The sequence below is a fragment of the Falco cherrug genome, chromosome 3 (assembly GCF_023634085.1).
Source record: "Falco cherrug isolate bFalChe1 chromosome 3, bFalChe1.pri, whole genome shotgun sequence".
Taxonomy (NCBI): Eukaryota; Metazoa; Chordata; class Aves; order Falconiformes; family Falconidae; genus Falco; species Falco cherrug.
This window is the reverse complement of record NC_073699.1, coordinates 68871094-68888392: the sequence shown is the minus strand read 5'-3', so window position 1 is coordinate 68888392 and position 17299 is coordinate 68871094. Positions and strand designations below refer to the sequence as shown.

The 17299-nt window shown below is 43.1% G+C and overlaps 1 protein-coding gene across 1 annotated transcript; it reads left to right on the top strand.

The window, feature by feature from the left end:
• The first annotated feature begins 1385 nt into the window (after positions 1–1385).
• On the top strand, positions 1386–15660 carry LOC102046287 (cytochrome b5). Its single transcript, XM_055705008.1, has 5 exons — positions 1386–1628; positions 9291–9419; positions 11259–11288; positions 13696–13730; positions 14552–15660. The coding sequence occupies exons 1-5, from the start codon at positions 1485–1487 to the stop codon at positions 14628–14630; spliced, it is 417 nt and encodes a 138-aa protein (XP_055560983.1). The 5' UTR covers positions 1386–1484; the 3' UTR covers positions 14631–15660.
• Positions 15661–17299: the final 1639 nt, after the last annotated feature.

Below are 17299 nucleotides of genomic sequence, written 5' to 3'. Positions count from 1 at the left end.
AACCTGGTTTTAGCTTAAACAAACCTGAGGGAAAATAGGGTGGTGAGTAGGTGAAAGGGCATCACCAAGAGAAAGGGAAAGCCCTGCTCCCTGTGCCCTCAGTTCACCAGGTAGCAAGGCAGGTGAGGCGTCGCAGGGAAGCCTCGGCTCAACGCCCGCGGGAGAGCTCTCCCAAGGCAGTGCGAGGGGCTCCTGCGACAGCCGGGAGGTTTTGAGGAGCTACTGTAAGGAAGCACCTCGGGCACCGACGCGCCGCAGGCCGCTGCCGCCCGGCTCCCTCAGGGGCTACGAAAGCAGTCGCGCGTCCCCAGCCTTCCGCGCGAGCAACCGCCGCGCGCCTCCCGCCTTCGGCGCGAGCAACCGCTGCGCGCGGGCTGCGCGGGAGGCGGCTCCGGGACCGTCCGCCCGCCAGCGGCCGCTCCAGCGCCTGGGGCCCTGCCGGCGGCAGTTCGGGGTCACTGAGGGTGCGGGTGTGACTGCCCCGGCCGGCTCCTGGCCTGCTGCAAAACCGGGCAGGAGAGAGCGACGTGCTCCCTGCCGGCACGGGAGGTGGGCGCCCGCACCTGCCACCGCCTCTGCGGGGAGAACCGGCAGCGATCGCGGGGAAGCAAAGGCGGCGGAAGGTACCCGCCGGGCAGCGTGCCCCAGCCGCAGCTTGGTAGGGCTGGGTCGCTGCGGGCCGCCCAGGAGAGCGGGAGACGCAGGTAGCCGTAAGGCCCTGCGTGTGCTGCGGAGCTCGTCCCTTTGCCTGAGGCGGGACGCGACGTGAGACGTGACCGGACCGACGGTCTTCACAACAAAGCAGGCGGTCACGGCACCGCTCAGCTCCTGACAACACCCGCGTTTTGTTTCCATTGTAAACAGCTGCTTGCTCCTAACATTAAAATGCGCCGACTGCAACGACGCGATCGCCGGTAAACGAGCAGCACGTTGCCAGAGCGGGGCGCCAGCCTGTTTTGGTGTAAGCAACGCCGCGACTAAACGGCCAGCTGGCTGCCAGGCGGCCCGCCGCTCACTGCCGCCGAAGGCAACAGCACACACCGCCCCCCGCGGCAACGCGCTTCGCCCACTGCCGGTGGGGCTGGGGGGAACCGCGGGGCCGGATCCCAGCGGCGGCCGCGAAAGCAACACGGTGGGGTCGCTGCCCGGGCACCACTGCCCCCATTGCCGCTGTGGCCCATGACCGGCGCTGGGTCACGTGGAAGGCGCCTCCCACCCCGCGACGGGGGGAGGAGGCGGAGCACGCGGCCGCCGACCCACCCCGTGAGTGCCTCTCTCCCGGCCGCCAGCCCGCCGCCTTCTTTGAAAAGCATTCCGCTCCGCCAATGAGGAGCCGGGGGAGGGCGGGGAGGCGGGGCGGTAGCGGCGGTGATAGGCTTGCGGCTCGGCTCCCGTAGGCGTGCGCCGGTGGGAGCGGGGCTGCAGCCTGTTGCGGAGCCGGCGCGGCTGCGGGTGGTGGCGGTGCTGTGTCGTGCCTGGGGGACATGGTGGGCTCCAGCGAGGCCGGGGGCGAGCCGTGGCGCGGCCGCTACTACCGGCTGGAGGAGGTGCAGAAGCACAACAACAGCCAGAGCACCTGGATCATCCTGCACCATCGTATCTACGATGTCACCAAGTTTCTAGATGAGGTGGGTGCCCGGGGAGGGCGGGGAAGCCCCGTGCCGCGCCGCCGGGGCGCTGCGGGTACCGGCGCGCCCCGAGCCCGGCGGTGTGGTGCGGGCTCGCCGGCTGGCCCCGGGGGCTCCCCGCGCCGCGGCCGGGGGCAGCCGCTTGCGGGCTTTCGTCGGCCTCCCCCGGGCGGGGGCGGGCGCTGTGGGTGCCGCCCTCGGCCGGCCCGCGGTAGCGCTCTGCAGGCACGGACGTGTGGCGGCCCCGGGCCTCGGCTGCGGCGCCGGCGGGGCGGGCCCGGCGGGGCAGCGGCCGCCGCTGGGGCAGGAGGCGGCCGGGTGTGCCACCCCCCGGTGGCGTGTGACCTGCTGCTGCAGCCGCGCCCCGCCTGCCCCTGCCCTCGCTGCCGCTGCAGGGACCGAGGCTCCCGCAGGGCTTCGCTCGTACGGCGCTGCCCGGGCGCAGGGGGGAGCAGCGGCCCGGCAGAGCGCCCTGCCTGTGCTGTTGTGCTTTGGCTCCCCCCGCCCCCCGGTTAACGATCGATGGTTTTGATCGCAGGCTGATGGTTAGCAGTTGATGTAATCGGTGATACTCGTGGCTAATAAGCGTTTTCATTACTGAACTAAAACCTTCTTCTGTTGCAACTACTAGGCAGATTTTGTTAGTATTAAACGTAGCTAGAATTCATTAGCCATATTTTGAATTTTCTCCCTTGCGGCCGTTCTTCCCAATCTGCAAAGATCTAGCATCCAATTAAAAAGAGTTATGGTAGACTTACATTAATTTCTTTAAGAATATAGCACAGATTGGTAGAGATGTGACACAATTCAAGCCTCAGTAGTTCTGTGGCCCCATCTTGACTTTTGTAGCAATAAACACTTGAAATTCAAAGTACAAATTGTGCGTTTTGCAAATAAGAAGTTGGCATGCAATATTTCAAAGGCAGCATTGACACAGGTAATATTTCATTCTTAAGCTGTGTGCCAGCACAAATTGGCTTTTCATTGTAAAACTGATCTACTGACTCTTCCTTAATTCTTTTTCATCCAGCCCTGTCCCTGGTCTGGCTTATCTGCAGTTACGGAAATATTTGTTTGGTTATGTGGTCAGGGTAAGGTCAATTTCATTACAGAAGCCCTGGAGGAGAATGCACTCTCTCATGCAGCCCGAGAAATTGAAGTAGCTGTTCTTGGAAACTTGATCAGTTTTGATTGATACAGAATTGTAGAAGCACTTCCAGGATGGGGGCCAAAAAAACCCCAAACCTAACACAACACAAGAAGAAAAACACACTTGACAAAAAAAAAACAAAAACAAAAACCACCAAAACCCAGGGTCTAATGAGCTTGTGGATGTAATTAGTTACACAGACAAGCTGACAGCCTCTTCCTTCAGTACTTGTGATTAAATAGGTAAGTATTAAGAGGCACGATGTTGTGCAGATTTCTTCAAGAACATCTTCATTTCAGACTTCAGGGTAACGTTGCCAATTCAGCAGCATATCAAAAGAATTCAGTTTGTCTGTAAGGAGTTAAATAGTTGTTTCTTGGACAACTGTGTGATGTCTTGCACACTGTGGTACATATGGGTCAAACTGTAGCCTCATGCTAAACAATTTTCAATAGAATACGGCTGGTTTGGGAGCTGAAATTTCTGGGTCATATTCTGAGATTATTCAAATTAATGAGATTGCACAACATGTTTTCAACAAAGTATCTAAATGAAGCTCCTAAGGAAAACTCTTGGATATCTCATCATGTGTACTGTGTTGGTGACTTTCGGGATGGAACCTTTGGATTGAAGAATATTTCACAGCACACTTTCTTACCTTGCTTTTTTTTTTCTTCTTGAGTGCTTTTGATACCCAGTTACTTTATCAAGTGATATGCTAATTCTTTCGATGCTGTCAGACACCCTGAGACATTTACACCTGACAGGAGGAATTGGAGCTAGCCTCTTGCTGATTCCTTCAGTAAGCACTTCTCAGTGAAGTGGATATTAAGTTAGCTGTTTCAATGGCATTGTTGCTAAAACTAGATTTTACTTCTTGCAGGAGTAGAAAAGCTTAAAATATTTCAAGAATTAAATGTAGGCTACTAAAGTAAGTCCAGTAATACTAAAGAGGATGCACTGCTAAAGCATCATCTCACTCCTGCTCTTTCCAAGTGTAAATAGGTAAAAGTATCAGTTTACTAGGGAGCGAAGAACTGGGAACAGAGGCTGGCTTCAGCAGTTTCATTTCTTAATTCAACAAGCAATCTTTCCAGCCACTGCCTTAACCTGTGGAAATAGTTTCTTAATGATTATGAAGTTGTAAACTGTCCAGTGCTTCAGTGTTAAAGACACTCTGGATGCTCTCATACCTAATAAGTGAAAGTATGCTGCTGCTTTTCACTCCATTATAGTGCTTAAAGGGTGTATTTCCTCTGTCTAGCTGTTGTCTCTTCATAAAGCTTGTAGATTTTAGTGAAACTTGTTTGGTTTTGGGAACCATAATCCTCTCTGAACACTTCATTGAAGTTAGCTAGTAAGTGGACAGGGGGGTGAGGGTGTGTATGTGTTGGGAGTGGTGAGGCTAAGCAGGAGTGTAGGCATTGCACAGTGTGACCACTTTAGCTTGGTTTTCTAAGGGCAAGACTTAAGAGAATTTGAAATACAGGTGAAGTGCTGGAGAAGGAAAGGATTGTGTACTTTTGGCACCTTGTCCTAGAGGTTACTGAAGGTGAAGATTCCAGCCACTGCACTTTTATTTTTAAATGCAGATCTTAGGGAAACTTTATAACTTGACTATGTATTTCTGAATTTTCTTGGAGTATCAAAGTATATCCTCTAGGAGAAAGAATCAAGAGATATCAGCTTCTGCAGTGTGGTATATGAAAGCTCTTGGCAAGACAGACTATTCTTGAGACCAGAAACTTGTATGTTACCATTTTCATCCAAAGGCTGTTGGACCCATACAGAAAATATGGGAAACCTTTTCATAGTTTCAGGTCCTACATAATTTAAGGGAAAATAGCTACTAGAAATGCACATGTAATCACAGCAGTATCTTATGGCTGTATCTGCATTGCAGATAATTACATGTATAAATAATATTAAATGTCAATTAATGGATTAAGTATGTTGGTAATGCTTGATGATATTTCTTCATAGTTCAATCTGACTAGTCAGGCTTTGACATCATTCTAATGAGCTAAACAAGAGTAGCTGAGCCTATAAAAACAAGAATTAAATGATCAGTGTCTCGATCTACTTCCCATTGCAGTGGGAGTCCTCTCTATGGCTTTTGTAGGAGCTTGGTTGATCCCTTAAGCTAGGCAGAGAAGCAAGAATAGAAGAATAGAAACATCTCCGCCTGAGAGAAATATCTTGTCCTGGGAGCTAACTATGGTATGTATTTAATATTAATCTAATAGAGGCTTTTGTTTAGGTTACATCAACTGTTGCTGGTCTCAAAATTCAGTGAAAACATTCATGGCCAGTGAACATAGGAGTTTTTTAATAGAGTATGAACTTATTTTCTAAACAAAATGGACAACTCCCACAAAACTTGTTTTGTAATGCTGATCAAATAAAGTGGAGAAAAACAAATACTGTTTTACTTTTGTCAGAATGAAAAAAGTTCTCTCCACTATGTGGCAATAAGTTACATTCGTTCGGTGTGATAGTATTGTGGAGGAGTATCATAGCACTTTCTCTATTTAAAGTAATAAATAGCTAACACGAAAAGGTGCAGGTACTGGCACATTTTGAAGTCTGTCAACTTACCATGTGAATTTGTATTGCAGAATTTTGCGATCTAAGGATTAAAACCAGTGTTATTACTTCCTTAAGCTCTGATGAACCTTGCAGGAGGCTTTGAAAATGCTTTGAAGGGTAACACTTCTTAGCACTGTTCTATGCAAGACACTGCAAGCTGTAACTGTTTGAGTGTGAGTAGCACCCAGGTAGTGGAAATTTCTTTTGCCCTTTGTCTAAAAAACCCCTGATGATGGCTTTCAAAAATACACTCTTATAAAGAGGTCTACTCTCCTAAGCTCCTCAGGTTTTATGTGAATGCAGAAGTTCTGTCCTCTAACTTGAACTGGTGGTGGAAGTAATTTGGAGGGCTCTTTTCAGACTACATGAAAGTACCCTTAAACAAGTATTAGTCTATCACAATGAAGCTGAGGTTCTCTGGGTGTTTCTGGCTCCTTCGCTGCCCCTTTCTGGTTCTTGTTCCCTGTAGTGCAGAAAGCAAAACTTGAATTTATAAGGCTGCCACTGGTGGAGGCCTTTGCTGATCACCCCAAAGTTAAACTGGACCTTAGATTTGACTTTCCCAGAAGTGGGAGGGGGCAGAAATTGTGAATTAGGGTAGTTATACTTCAGTAGTGTCTTAAACTAGGGAACACTGAGAAAATTGCATGACGCTAGCAAGGGGGAGAAGAGGTGGTAGGTGTTGAGGATGAAATAATCTGGGTCAGAAGTGTGTGATGAGAGCAATGAGTTTAACTGTTTATTTGCTTTATCTGAAACTTTCCGATGTGCCGCTGTTAAGAATTAGTCTATGCTATGTACTAGTGCTGGCTCTGTGCAGACTTCTGCTAGGTATGTAACTTAAATATCAATGCTTCTATATTGGGAATGTCCTAGGGATAAGCTAGACCAGCTTAGTTTATCAGTAAAAGCTTTTTCATTTCCCTTGGACCACAATTTTACCTGCAAAAACACTTCAGTTACTTGTATCAGCAGGATTTCAGTTTAGCAGTCACTGTCTCTGTAGGCCTTGGGAGCTTTCCAGTTCCAGGGTGTATCCAGAGGCTTTTCATTGAAGTAGAAAATCTGGTAGCAAGTTTTACTAGGCAGAAGTGTGAACAAAGGCCCTGTGTAAACAACCTTTGAGAAACTCATCGAACCATGGAAAATGCTCAGCTTTTGATAGGAAAGTAATTTATTGCCCTTTGTGAGATATTACAGTTGCTCCCTTTCGTTAGGGGAGGTGAAGTCTTTTCAATAATTGCTTGTATTACAAGCCCTCTGCAAACAACTATAATGTAACTTTGCATCTTTAAGCAGAGGTGCCATGTAAAAGGAAAGTGTTTAGTTTTCAAGTACTTTGTCTAGTAGGTTAGTAGCAACATCATCTGCTAGATGGCTTAAATTGGGAACTCCGTGTGATTCTCTCAACCTTAGTCTTGCTGTCATGAGGAAAAAATACTACCGGTTTTCCAGTTGTGGTGGCAGAGGTCTGGGTGGCTTTTCCCTTTCCTGTCACGTGTGATAGCTCCTGAGGGGGTTGGTCATAGTCACTTTGTTGACACTAATATTATGGGTTTGTAGACAGAGGGATAAGTTACTAATTAGCTCAAAACCTAATTCTACAGAGAAAAAAAGCTGACCGTGTAGCTACAGGGTTGCTTTGTAGTGGCACAAGGGAGGGATTTGGGAACAAATTAGTGTATGTTCTGTAACCAGCAACCTGAGAGTAGTTTAAGTACTCTGTGAAGTAGTTTTAATGTAGATGCAGTTATACTAGTAGATATCCATTTAGATGGTTGGTGAAGTTTTTGGAGGAACTAGTGCAGACTACATGATCTTGACAACTTGCTGGAGCAGCTGGTGTTTTAACTACTTGTAGGAGTAGGGTTTGGTTTCATTGCAATGCATGAGTGTGTGCCTTTATGCTGCTCATGCTACTAGTGCTTTGTGGGTAGTTTAACTGTGGTGCCTTTTGCTACTTGTTGATGTAGTCTTTGTTAAGCATGTTTTGCAGCTCTTTCTGCAGAAGAGGGTATATATAGTCTATTTTGGGCAGCACAATTCTTTAGCATGATACTAAAAAACAAACACAACCTCCCAAAACCCCATGCTGCTGAAGGAATTCGAGGACTTAGTTGTGGCATATCTGGGAGACCCTGTTAGACCCAAGTTCAGCTTCTTAGATGTGCTGTATATTTCAAGGCACTGAACTTGTGTGAGCCTTCAACTTTTGTCCAGTTGAATACTTATCAGAATGCATTCAAGGGCAGGATTTCTGTGAGCATGCCATATTTGCACATCTGCTTGCGTAATCTTCACTCTGCATGTACCCTTTTAACCTTTTTTGGCTCAGCTGCTGTGCCTAGTCTTTTTTATCAATTGCTTAATCTTGCTTTTGCTTAGTCATTGTAGAGATCCCTTACCCTTGTAGCTGTGATATCTTGGCTCTTTAAGAAACAAAAAAGAACACTTTTTTTTTTAAAGCAACTTTCTTAATTTATTAAAATAACTGCCTTTAATGCAAAGATTCCAGTTTTGGAGTTCTGGTACTGCTGGAAACTGGTAGTAATAGTGTCTTTCTGATCCATATGAACAAGTCTTATTTTTTTGGAAGAGAAGGATTGATGGGAGATTAGTATGCTGGATTTGAAGTAAATGCAAACCTGAATTCCCTAAACTAACATAAATGCTTGTGCCATTTCTTTAATATACTGCCTAAGCATAGCCTTTCCGTTCCGCTATGTTCCAGGCAAGTTGACCCTAAATAGTAGAATTTTTTCCTATTTTTGTAACTTTAGATGCTGTAGTCAGAAACATTAAGAACAGAATTGAGGCTCCAAAGACTTATTTCTTCTGTCACTGGTAAAGTGTTAGAACTTACTTCATGGTCACCTTAATCCAAGGCAGTAGTACTAAAATGTTTTCAACTTGCTTACCTAATCATTCCTGGTGTTTATGTAGTAGTTTCCTACTTAAAAGTTGAGTGGTGAATTTTTATGGCATGTTACTTACCTGTTGTATGAATGAGTAAGTTGAAGCTGGAAGAATTCTGAACTAGAACATGTGATATATCTTGCAGTATGTACAGAGTTATTTGGTAGATGAAGATGTGGAACTGCATACAGTCCCAAAAGGGCATCCTGGGGAGGAATAAAAGTCAATGGAGAACAGGGATTTCTGTTAAGGGAGTGGTGATGGGTTGAGGCATTAGGATATACTGGGAGACAGCTTGTTTACATCTTGAGGTTTTTATCAGCAATGTAGTTCTGGGTTTCCTTAGTCTGCTAAAACCAAATTGCTTTTCTAGTGACTTGTATGAGCTTTCAGTTGTGCTTAACCTTTAAGGGTCCCTTCCAAAAGAAATTATTGTATGATTATCTAGTAAGACACTGCGTAACTGTTTATCTGGTGTGACCCCCCCAGCTCAAATTGGAATTAAGTTCAGGTTCCTTAGTGCCTTGTGCAGGCAACCTCAAAGGCTGGAGATTCTGCATGCTCCCTTGCCAACTTGTTTCAGTGCTTGGTTGCTCTTATGAATACCTTTAGTTAGATCTACCTGGAATATTCTTGCTGCAACTTAAACTTTTTTGCCTTTATCCTTTTGTTATAGAAAGCATTTGGGTAAAAATGTAAATTTCTTGCAGAAATGAGAACATGGAATGCGTCTTTAGGTAACAGTGGGGCTAAGAAGAGTGACTGATTCCCATAATGTTCTAAATGCTTTAGTCTCTAGGAGTACAAACTTAGTTTCCTTGGTTTTGGCTTCAGAGAGTACATACATAAAGCTCTCTAGTTGAACAGAGGGTCATGTTTGCTTTTAGAAGTCTAGCAGCTGTTTTTGCAAGGAAACTTTATTTTTAGAAATGTAGAAATGAAGAATTTACGTTTTTAGAGTGTGGAGTGGCTTTTAGTAACAAATTCAAACTCATTAAAAATTACAGCACCCAGGTGGTGAAGAGGTCCTTAGGGAGCAAGCTGGGGGAGATGCTACTGAGAACTTTGAAGATGTTGGCCATTCTACAGATGCAAGAAAACTGTCAGAAACCTTTATTGTTGGGGAACTTCATCCGGTGAGTATGAGAGTACCAGTACTTGCTGTTACTGTAGAGCAGGGGTCCTCAAACTTTTTAAGCAGGCGGCCGGCGTGCGGATGAAGTGGCAGGCAGTCATCTACGGCTGCTTGGTTTCCCTCCCTAACCGGCAGCGGAGGGGGAGGGATAGGGGGGTTCTGTAAGTACCGGGGCCGGATTGGGGACCCTGGGGGGCCATCTCCAGCCCGCGGGCCGTAGTTTGAGGACCCCTGCTGTAGTGTCTTTGCATCTAGTTACTTCTCTGTAATTCACTTCAGAATAATGGAGGGCTGCTAGACTGGTTAGATGCTAGCCCTTCAGCTGTGTATGGGTAGACCTAGGCTGCAGATAGATTGTACACCCTGCAATGTGAAGAGATTTGATGAGTGTAGTGTCAGGATGGTCACATCTGAAAGTTTGCTGCTTTGAAATACTTTACAGCATAGTTCTTGAATAAGATGAATACAGAATCATGCCACTTCTAGTGTACCCTGTGAGCTCTATGAGACTTTATAACCCCTGAAGGTCCTATGTCAGAATGTCTAGACCTTTTCTTTGTCAATATGCAAAGTGATTGCTAACAGCTGCTTTCATCATTGTAAATACATATGCCAGGCTTCCATCTGGATCTAAAAGTATAATCCTTGCTCTTCATATGTATGTTTAGAAAACAGCAGTTTACTTCTGGTTTGATACTGTCTTCCCCCCTTGTCTGGCTCTCCCTGTTTTGAGCTGTATCAGTGTTCCCTACTCATAGTTGTCAGGGTTCTTTATGATCTCTTCCCACTGGATCATCTGTCACTTCTTCACTGTCCTTACCATTTTCTGTACTTTTAACAAACGCCTTCCTGTTGCCTCAAGTTTTAAAGGATTTATTTCTAGCTACAGAGCTGATGCCTTGACTTCCTTCAGATAAACCCTATTTAAGCTCTCCTGCATCTTAATGTTTGAAAACCACTTGTTAGAGCAGATTGGCGCGCTAGCAGCCTAAATCTACTTCACTGCCTGTCCCTGCCTCTTCTCTTTTCCTCCTCTGTTTTGTCTTACATTTGGGATAAACATCACTGTCTTGAGTAGTATGTTTCAGAGTAGGATTCCTGACCTTGTTTGTCTTAGGTCCTCTCATGATAAATATTAATAGTGTAGCTTCTAATACTAAATAATTAATCTCTCATGCACATTTTTAACCTTGCAGGCTTGTCTTCTATTTCAAATGGCAGCTGATGCCAGTGAAGTTATTCTTAACATGGCTATGTCTTCTTCCTTGTTGGACAAGTGTGTTTTCATTGGATATGAAACAAACAGCTTGATAGTTCAATGTACAAATACAGTACTGTCAAGAAAATATACTGTTGAGCTTTTTTGTAATGAATGTGACTATTCAAGTAAAACATGAGGTTTTGAATTTGGGACATTTTCACTGGATGTTGGACCAAAACTATTTAGGTGACTTTGCCTGATTAAAATGAGTAGACTAGGTAGAAGTAAACTGATACAACTGCAATCAGTATATAAGCTAAGGTTATGTACTGTTCAGAGACAGTGAATAATCTTAGAAAATGTAGTACATCAGTAAATACAAAACCATGGACATGAGAAACAATGAAATATGTTGGAGACTCAGGTTTCCCTTTATTGTATACTGGGAAGTTATTATCTAAGGAAGTGATCTTGTGTAGCTCAAAATCATACACTGACATCTACTTTTTGCGAGTCTGTTTCCGAGGTAAAAATAGGTACACATTAACAGAATAAATTGCAAACTGAATTTAGTGGTATGTAGTTTTTTTTAATGACTTGGGACTCCGTCTGAATGTTGTTTTTCTTGTTTTCCTGCAGGATGATAGAGGGAAGCTTCAGAAACCAACAGTAAGTGCGTTTCTTGAAATGCAGTGGTTTCTTCTGGGCATTAGGAGGGGTAGTGTCCACCTGTAAATGGTATATCCCCAGAGGCAAAAATAATTCAGCTTGATTTAAGTGGTGTTTCAGGTCATAAATCTCCTGAATCTGTTGATCTGACTTGGAATTACTCTTCCTGTTAGCTGTTTGTTTGTTTTTTTAATTTGTGTGGGTTTGAACCAAGAGTTTACTAAGTGTGAGGCATTACACTATAGCAGAAACATGACTCTAGAATCAGTCAATGGTTTTCTAATATTTAGTTTAAGAAAAAAATACCCATTTATTAACAGAGTGGATTAAATAAGTGTTTGTAGGGAAAAAATGTGATGCTGAACAATATATTGGTAACAGTAGCAGATAGAGAATGTAGAGGCATTTGATTGCTGTATTATATATCTGTTGATTTGCAATTGTGAACCCTTTCAAGGTGAAAATGCTGTTTGCTTCCTGTTTCGGTAGATTTTGCTGAGTGTCCTGTCAATGCAGGATTGCACATACTTTATAGGTTTTTTTTCTCCTGTCTTTAGTAGAATGAAGTTGTGTTGGCACTGGACTATCAAACTCAAAAAATTCAGATGCCCCTTAAAAGGAGCAAGTGCTTCAGAGATTACTATGTACAGCTGCTGCTGCTGTGTGTCTAGAGGATGCTTGTTTGGGGCTGGCTTAACAGTACAGCAGTGTGCTTAGGAAATAGTTGAAGATTATTTTTAAATGAAGTGGAGTAGGATCTTATAAGAGATTATCTTAAGAAACAATCACTTTTGTAAGATCTTATAATATGAATAGGTTAAAGAAAAGAAAAAAATTAAATATATATGCTGAAATGTTCAATATAGCAATTCTGAATTTTATTACTAATTAAGGACTGGAACTAGTATACCATTAAGAGTCATTACTCCAGTTTAGAACTTCTTCCCACCAAGAATAACATCTGCTGTTCAGATTTCTTTTGAAATTCAGGACAGTTTACGCTTAAGTTGGAAGAGCAGCAGCCATAAATGCAACCGAGGAACACAGCCCAGTGTAAGCTGCGGTATACAATCCCTCGATTAAGCTTACAGGGACTTACTAAACTGAAGTACTTACTCTAATACGAGTTTGGCCAAAGCGTGGTCCATTGGGAGTTAAGATGTATCCAAATGACTTTTTACTACACTCCTATCTGGTTTATTCCCTTGTTTTAGTGCTGGTCATAATTATCTACACTGACATGCGTGTGTTCCGTGATTCCAGAAGGAAGCTGGAGCACTTTCCTCCAGCAGGACATGTGGGTGCAGCTGATAAGACAGTTTCACTTTACTTTGCAGTCTGGGTGGGTAACATGACAGGTTAGGCCCTGTGCCCTGGCTCTCGAGGAGCTGTTGGGAGGCCTTGTGCTTTCAAATGTCCTTCTTGTCCTTCCACTGTATTTAAAGTACCCTCAGTGTACATGTCCAGTGGCACAGTGTTTAAAAACAGGTTTGATGCCCTGGGCTGTATTGCTCTTACTGTCTTGGTATGTGGGGAACCATCCCCTGGTGCTGGATGTGGGGAGCCTGTTGTAGAAGGTGTTAGCCTTGATAATGTGGGTGCAAGCTGTGCTGTGCTGTCAGGTTTGGGACTAGTTTTTCATAGGTATGTTAACAAAACTCATGTAGATGTAATCACCGAGTCTTATTCTTGTGAACATGGTATTTGTCACAGGTAAATCTATGATGATTTGGGTGCTTGTAGTCTGTTTGAACCTATGAGAGGATGTTAGGAATCTTTCATTTTGTAAATGAATTGCAAATATTCTGATACTGAAGCAATTCATTTATGAACGATGGACCTTGTATCACTAAACTTAAGTAGAGTTTTAATGCTTAGATCTTTTAAGTGAGCTTAGGGACATGTGCAATTAGTAGTATTCAAACTAATTAAGTCTTCATGTAAATTGTGCGTGTGTACCCAGCTGTGATTTGATCTTGTAGTGCTTCTTTTTCTACGCAAACTGAACAAGAAGTCCATATCAGTATTAGAAACAACTGTAACTGATTCATGGGCGGTTTGAAATACCATGCTAAAATACTGAATTTTATATCCACAAGGGTTATTAATTAGTAGCTTTCTGTATGTAGGTTTGATATAAGAAATAACTTAATGAAAAACTTGCAGCAAAATTCCTTGTGATCATATTTTTTTTAAGTTCTGATGTGGTGTTGACTACAGAAACTGCTGCTAGCTTCTAATACAGTAGCCTGTTACAGGAATTCTGAGAAAATGCTTTCCAAATGCAATGTACTGGGTTGTTTTTACATTAGTCCCACTTAATGAGTTTTGAGAAATTGAGGAGCTAGTTAAGATGGAGAAGGGGTGTCTGCCTAATGTAAGTATCTTTTTGTGCTTTGCTTTCCAGGAAACTCTTATTACCACTACTCAGTCCAATTCCAGGTATAGTATGACACCTGAAGTCAAACTTGAAGTTCCTCATGTTTATGTTTCTGAAGCTTAGAAAGCTGAACAGCTTCTACCTGCTGTCAGAAGATGGTGCAGGAAAATTCTGTTCTACGTAAAGGCCATGTTGGCATCTCTATGAGCATGTTAGCTTACAAGCTAATTTTTTCTCCTCATTGATGTGTATCAGTATCTACCAAATGGTTTCTGTTGCACAAGCCTTTATTTCTGGAGGCTACCAGATGAATAGAAGGTATATGATGCCATTGCTAACTTTTTTTTACTGACATGGACACAACACTTTAAAATTTGTTGTAACTGTTGCATCTAAGGGAAGTAAGAGGATTGTTTGTCTGTAAGGAGGAAAATCTGTCAGAACTGGGAGACCACTTTGGAATACCACTGAATCAAACCTTTTATAGGTACATGCTGCTGACAACTGTCTGTTGCTGTAAGCTCAAGGGGGTTGTTCCATCCATGCCTCTCTGGGTGGGGAGCGTAGGTGCCTGAAAGTATCATTTGATGCTGCCATTTAAATGGCTTTTGAATCAATGATGTTTTTGGCAGCACGCCATGACTCTAAACCTGTCTGCAGTCTTACTCTTCTCTAGTAAGCAAACTTCTGGTAAGGTCTAGTATAAACTATAATGGTACAAGCTTTTTTACTTGACTAGGGTATTACTGGCCAGCCCAGGTGTTCTGTTGCCCTAACTTTGAAATATTTGTTGGAGTGGGGAGAAAGGACTTCTTTAAATAATGACTTTTTAAACTTGTTGGTTGTTGCTTCCTAAACTTCTGTTTCAAAAACTTCCTTCTAGTTCATGGTCCAACTGGGTGATCCCGGCAATAGCAGCAATTATTGTGGCCCTGATGTATCGTTCCTACATGTCGGAGTAAGCGCCTTACAGAGAACTAATGCAAGAAGAGACTGATCTGGGAGAGAATATAAGCAATCCTAACCCAGTATGTTCCCAGACAAAAGCCTGATGTCTGAAGAGAAATTCAACTTTTTCAGAAAACTGAACAATTCTTTTCTGCTGTGCACTTTTCTTAATGTTGCCTTCTTATTTGCTGTTCTGAAGGGATAAAGAGGCAGCATTTCTTTTTGTATAACAATTTTATTCTCCACTGAATTATTTGATTACTGTATGGGTTTCTGTGTTAGAATATTGGTTTGTATGTAACACTCTGATTGTGTTTCCCTTTAACCTGTAAAGAGAGTCCTATGGACCCCATTACTTATAAATTTTACAGCTTTAAATGACTACCAAAACTGTGTACATGTATTTGTCCATGTACACAACTTCAATTAACTTACTACATTTAAGAAAACATAATTTTTATGTTTGAATGAAATGCTAATTAAATGTAATTAAAAAAAAGCAGAGTTGGAGTAGTAGGTACTGGTGCCCATAAGTGATTGGTCCCTACCAATCAGGCTATAATGAGCTGACTTTTTTCTTTTCCCCCTTTCCTCTTGACATCTTCTCTTATAGTTGTTGTAGATGCTGCTACTAGCAAACCATTCTCTTGGCTCACATTGAAAATTTCAGGTGATACATGAAACCCAATGTTTGGCTCAATTATGTCTGTCTCAGTTTTGTGAAGAGTAGCTGTTTTTTGCAAAAAAAAAAAGGCAGAAAAAAGTAACTGCTATGAAATAATACTGTTCCTGCCAAGCACTCAGGTGACTAAATTTTTTCTGGAACTTTTAGACTTTTACGAAATCTTCACCTTTGTCATGTACATTGTGGGGGGGAAAACATGGAATCTGTTTCTGACTGTTCTATGATGTGCTCCTTGGTGCTTTACTATGAAGAGATGACTATTTTCACTGCTAAATACAAGATAACTGAAAGTTTGCATTTTGTGGTGAACATTTTTAGCCATATGTGAATGATCATGAATAAAAGTTTAATTGCTTATTCTTGCTGGCTCAAACACATTCATTTCAAACTTTCTGGAAGGGATCCTATTGCATATTGGGATGCTTATCAAAGTACCTCTTTGGTGCATGCTGAAAATCCTTTATGCAGGGAAGTTGCATGTAACAAGGGAGAAAGTGTATAATGGAGCAGTTAGCATAGAAAAATGTTTTCATTAGTGTGATCTCAACATCAACTAGTGACTTTAGCAGTGATTTGACCCTGAGTCTGTGCCTCCCTGACATTCATCAGGACTTGAAACACTGTTCTAAAGGGTGCCTCTTGGCAGCAATAGGGAGGATGTATGTAGTTCATGTCCTGTATCACGTCAAATCAAATTGAAAGATAGTGTACAGTAAACATAAGCTTTAAAAAAGGAAAAAAAATAATACTTGGTGGGGAGTGGGGCTGGGGGGAGGAGTGCTCTGACTTCAGGAGATTGTCTTGTGCATGTGTAGGAATATGTCAATACAGGAATTCTTTAAGAATTTGTTAATTGTGGGAATTCCTTTACTGTTACAGCAAATAAGGTCATCTCATATAGTTTGAACTGTGAAAGTGTTTAGTTTCTGTTACACTTGTACTCATGTGTTCTGTCAGACTTGGTTTACAGAAGGTACATGTACACTTACAGTAGATCCCATCAATTTCTTTACCTTGGAAATTTTATCCTGCAGTATAAATGGAGGTATTTGCGATTGTGTCTAGGAAAAGCCCTAGCTTTTCCTCTGAATGTGGTGAAGTAGAGTTTAAAAACTCAGGTTTTGCTGACTTTCTTTTTTTACAGATAACCTTTAAAAGGTATATATTAACTCTGAGTTGGTATTTAAACTCACAAATCAAGTCTGAAGTGTGGAATTTTCTGTTACTTTTTAAAGTAACATCTGTGTTCACATATCTAGGTGAAGGGAAAAGCCCAGCAACTTCAGAATGTTTAACCTTTCTTCCCCCTGCTACGCCCACCCCCCCTCACCCCGAGAATGTCAGACTGATAATTATGACCCTAGCAGTGGACAGGGCAGTGCAATCAGAGTGGGTCATGAAGAGAAAACACTTGCTGCGAAAGGCCTTTTTTCTACAATGTGTATATTTGGGGAGTTTTAGTATGGTATAGGTGTGTTTGGGTCCCACATACTGGGTGTTTATGCAGTCTCGTGGAGTACCTGTGCAAGCTCAGTCCCACCTAAAAGCAGTTGAGCTGACCCATGCAGGGAACTTCCACAGTGTGAGCCAAAAGCACGCTGAGCGGGGATGAGTAGGCCGTGCTTCAAAAACTCATGCAACTTAAAATGCCGATGTAGATAGATGTACACTGCTCGTTCCCTGTGGCTGGTCTGTTGATATTCCCTTCACCAGTGCTGATGTCAGTTGCTCCTCAGAGATGGATGTGGCTGTTTCAGATTTTTGAATGTAAACTGATAAAACTGTAAACTAAAAATGTTATCAGGCTTATGATTTTCCTTTTTAATACCCTAAGGTTAGAGCTGTTTTCCATAGGGGGTCACACAGGAGTTTTTGTGTGACGAGTTTTTGTGTGACTAGCTTTTGATTATGAATATAAGAGGAAGAGAAAAGGTATATGGGTGTGGAGCGAGTGAGTATGCTATTGAAAAAGGAGTCAAGTGAATTAAGGATAGTCAA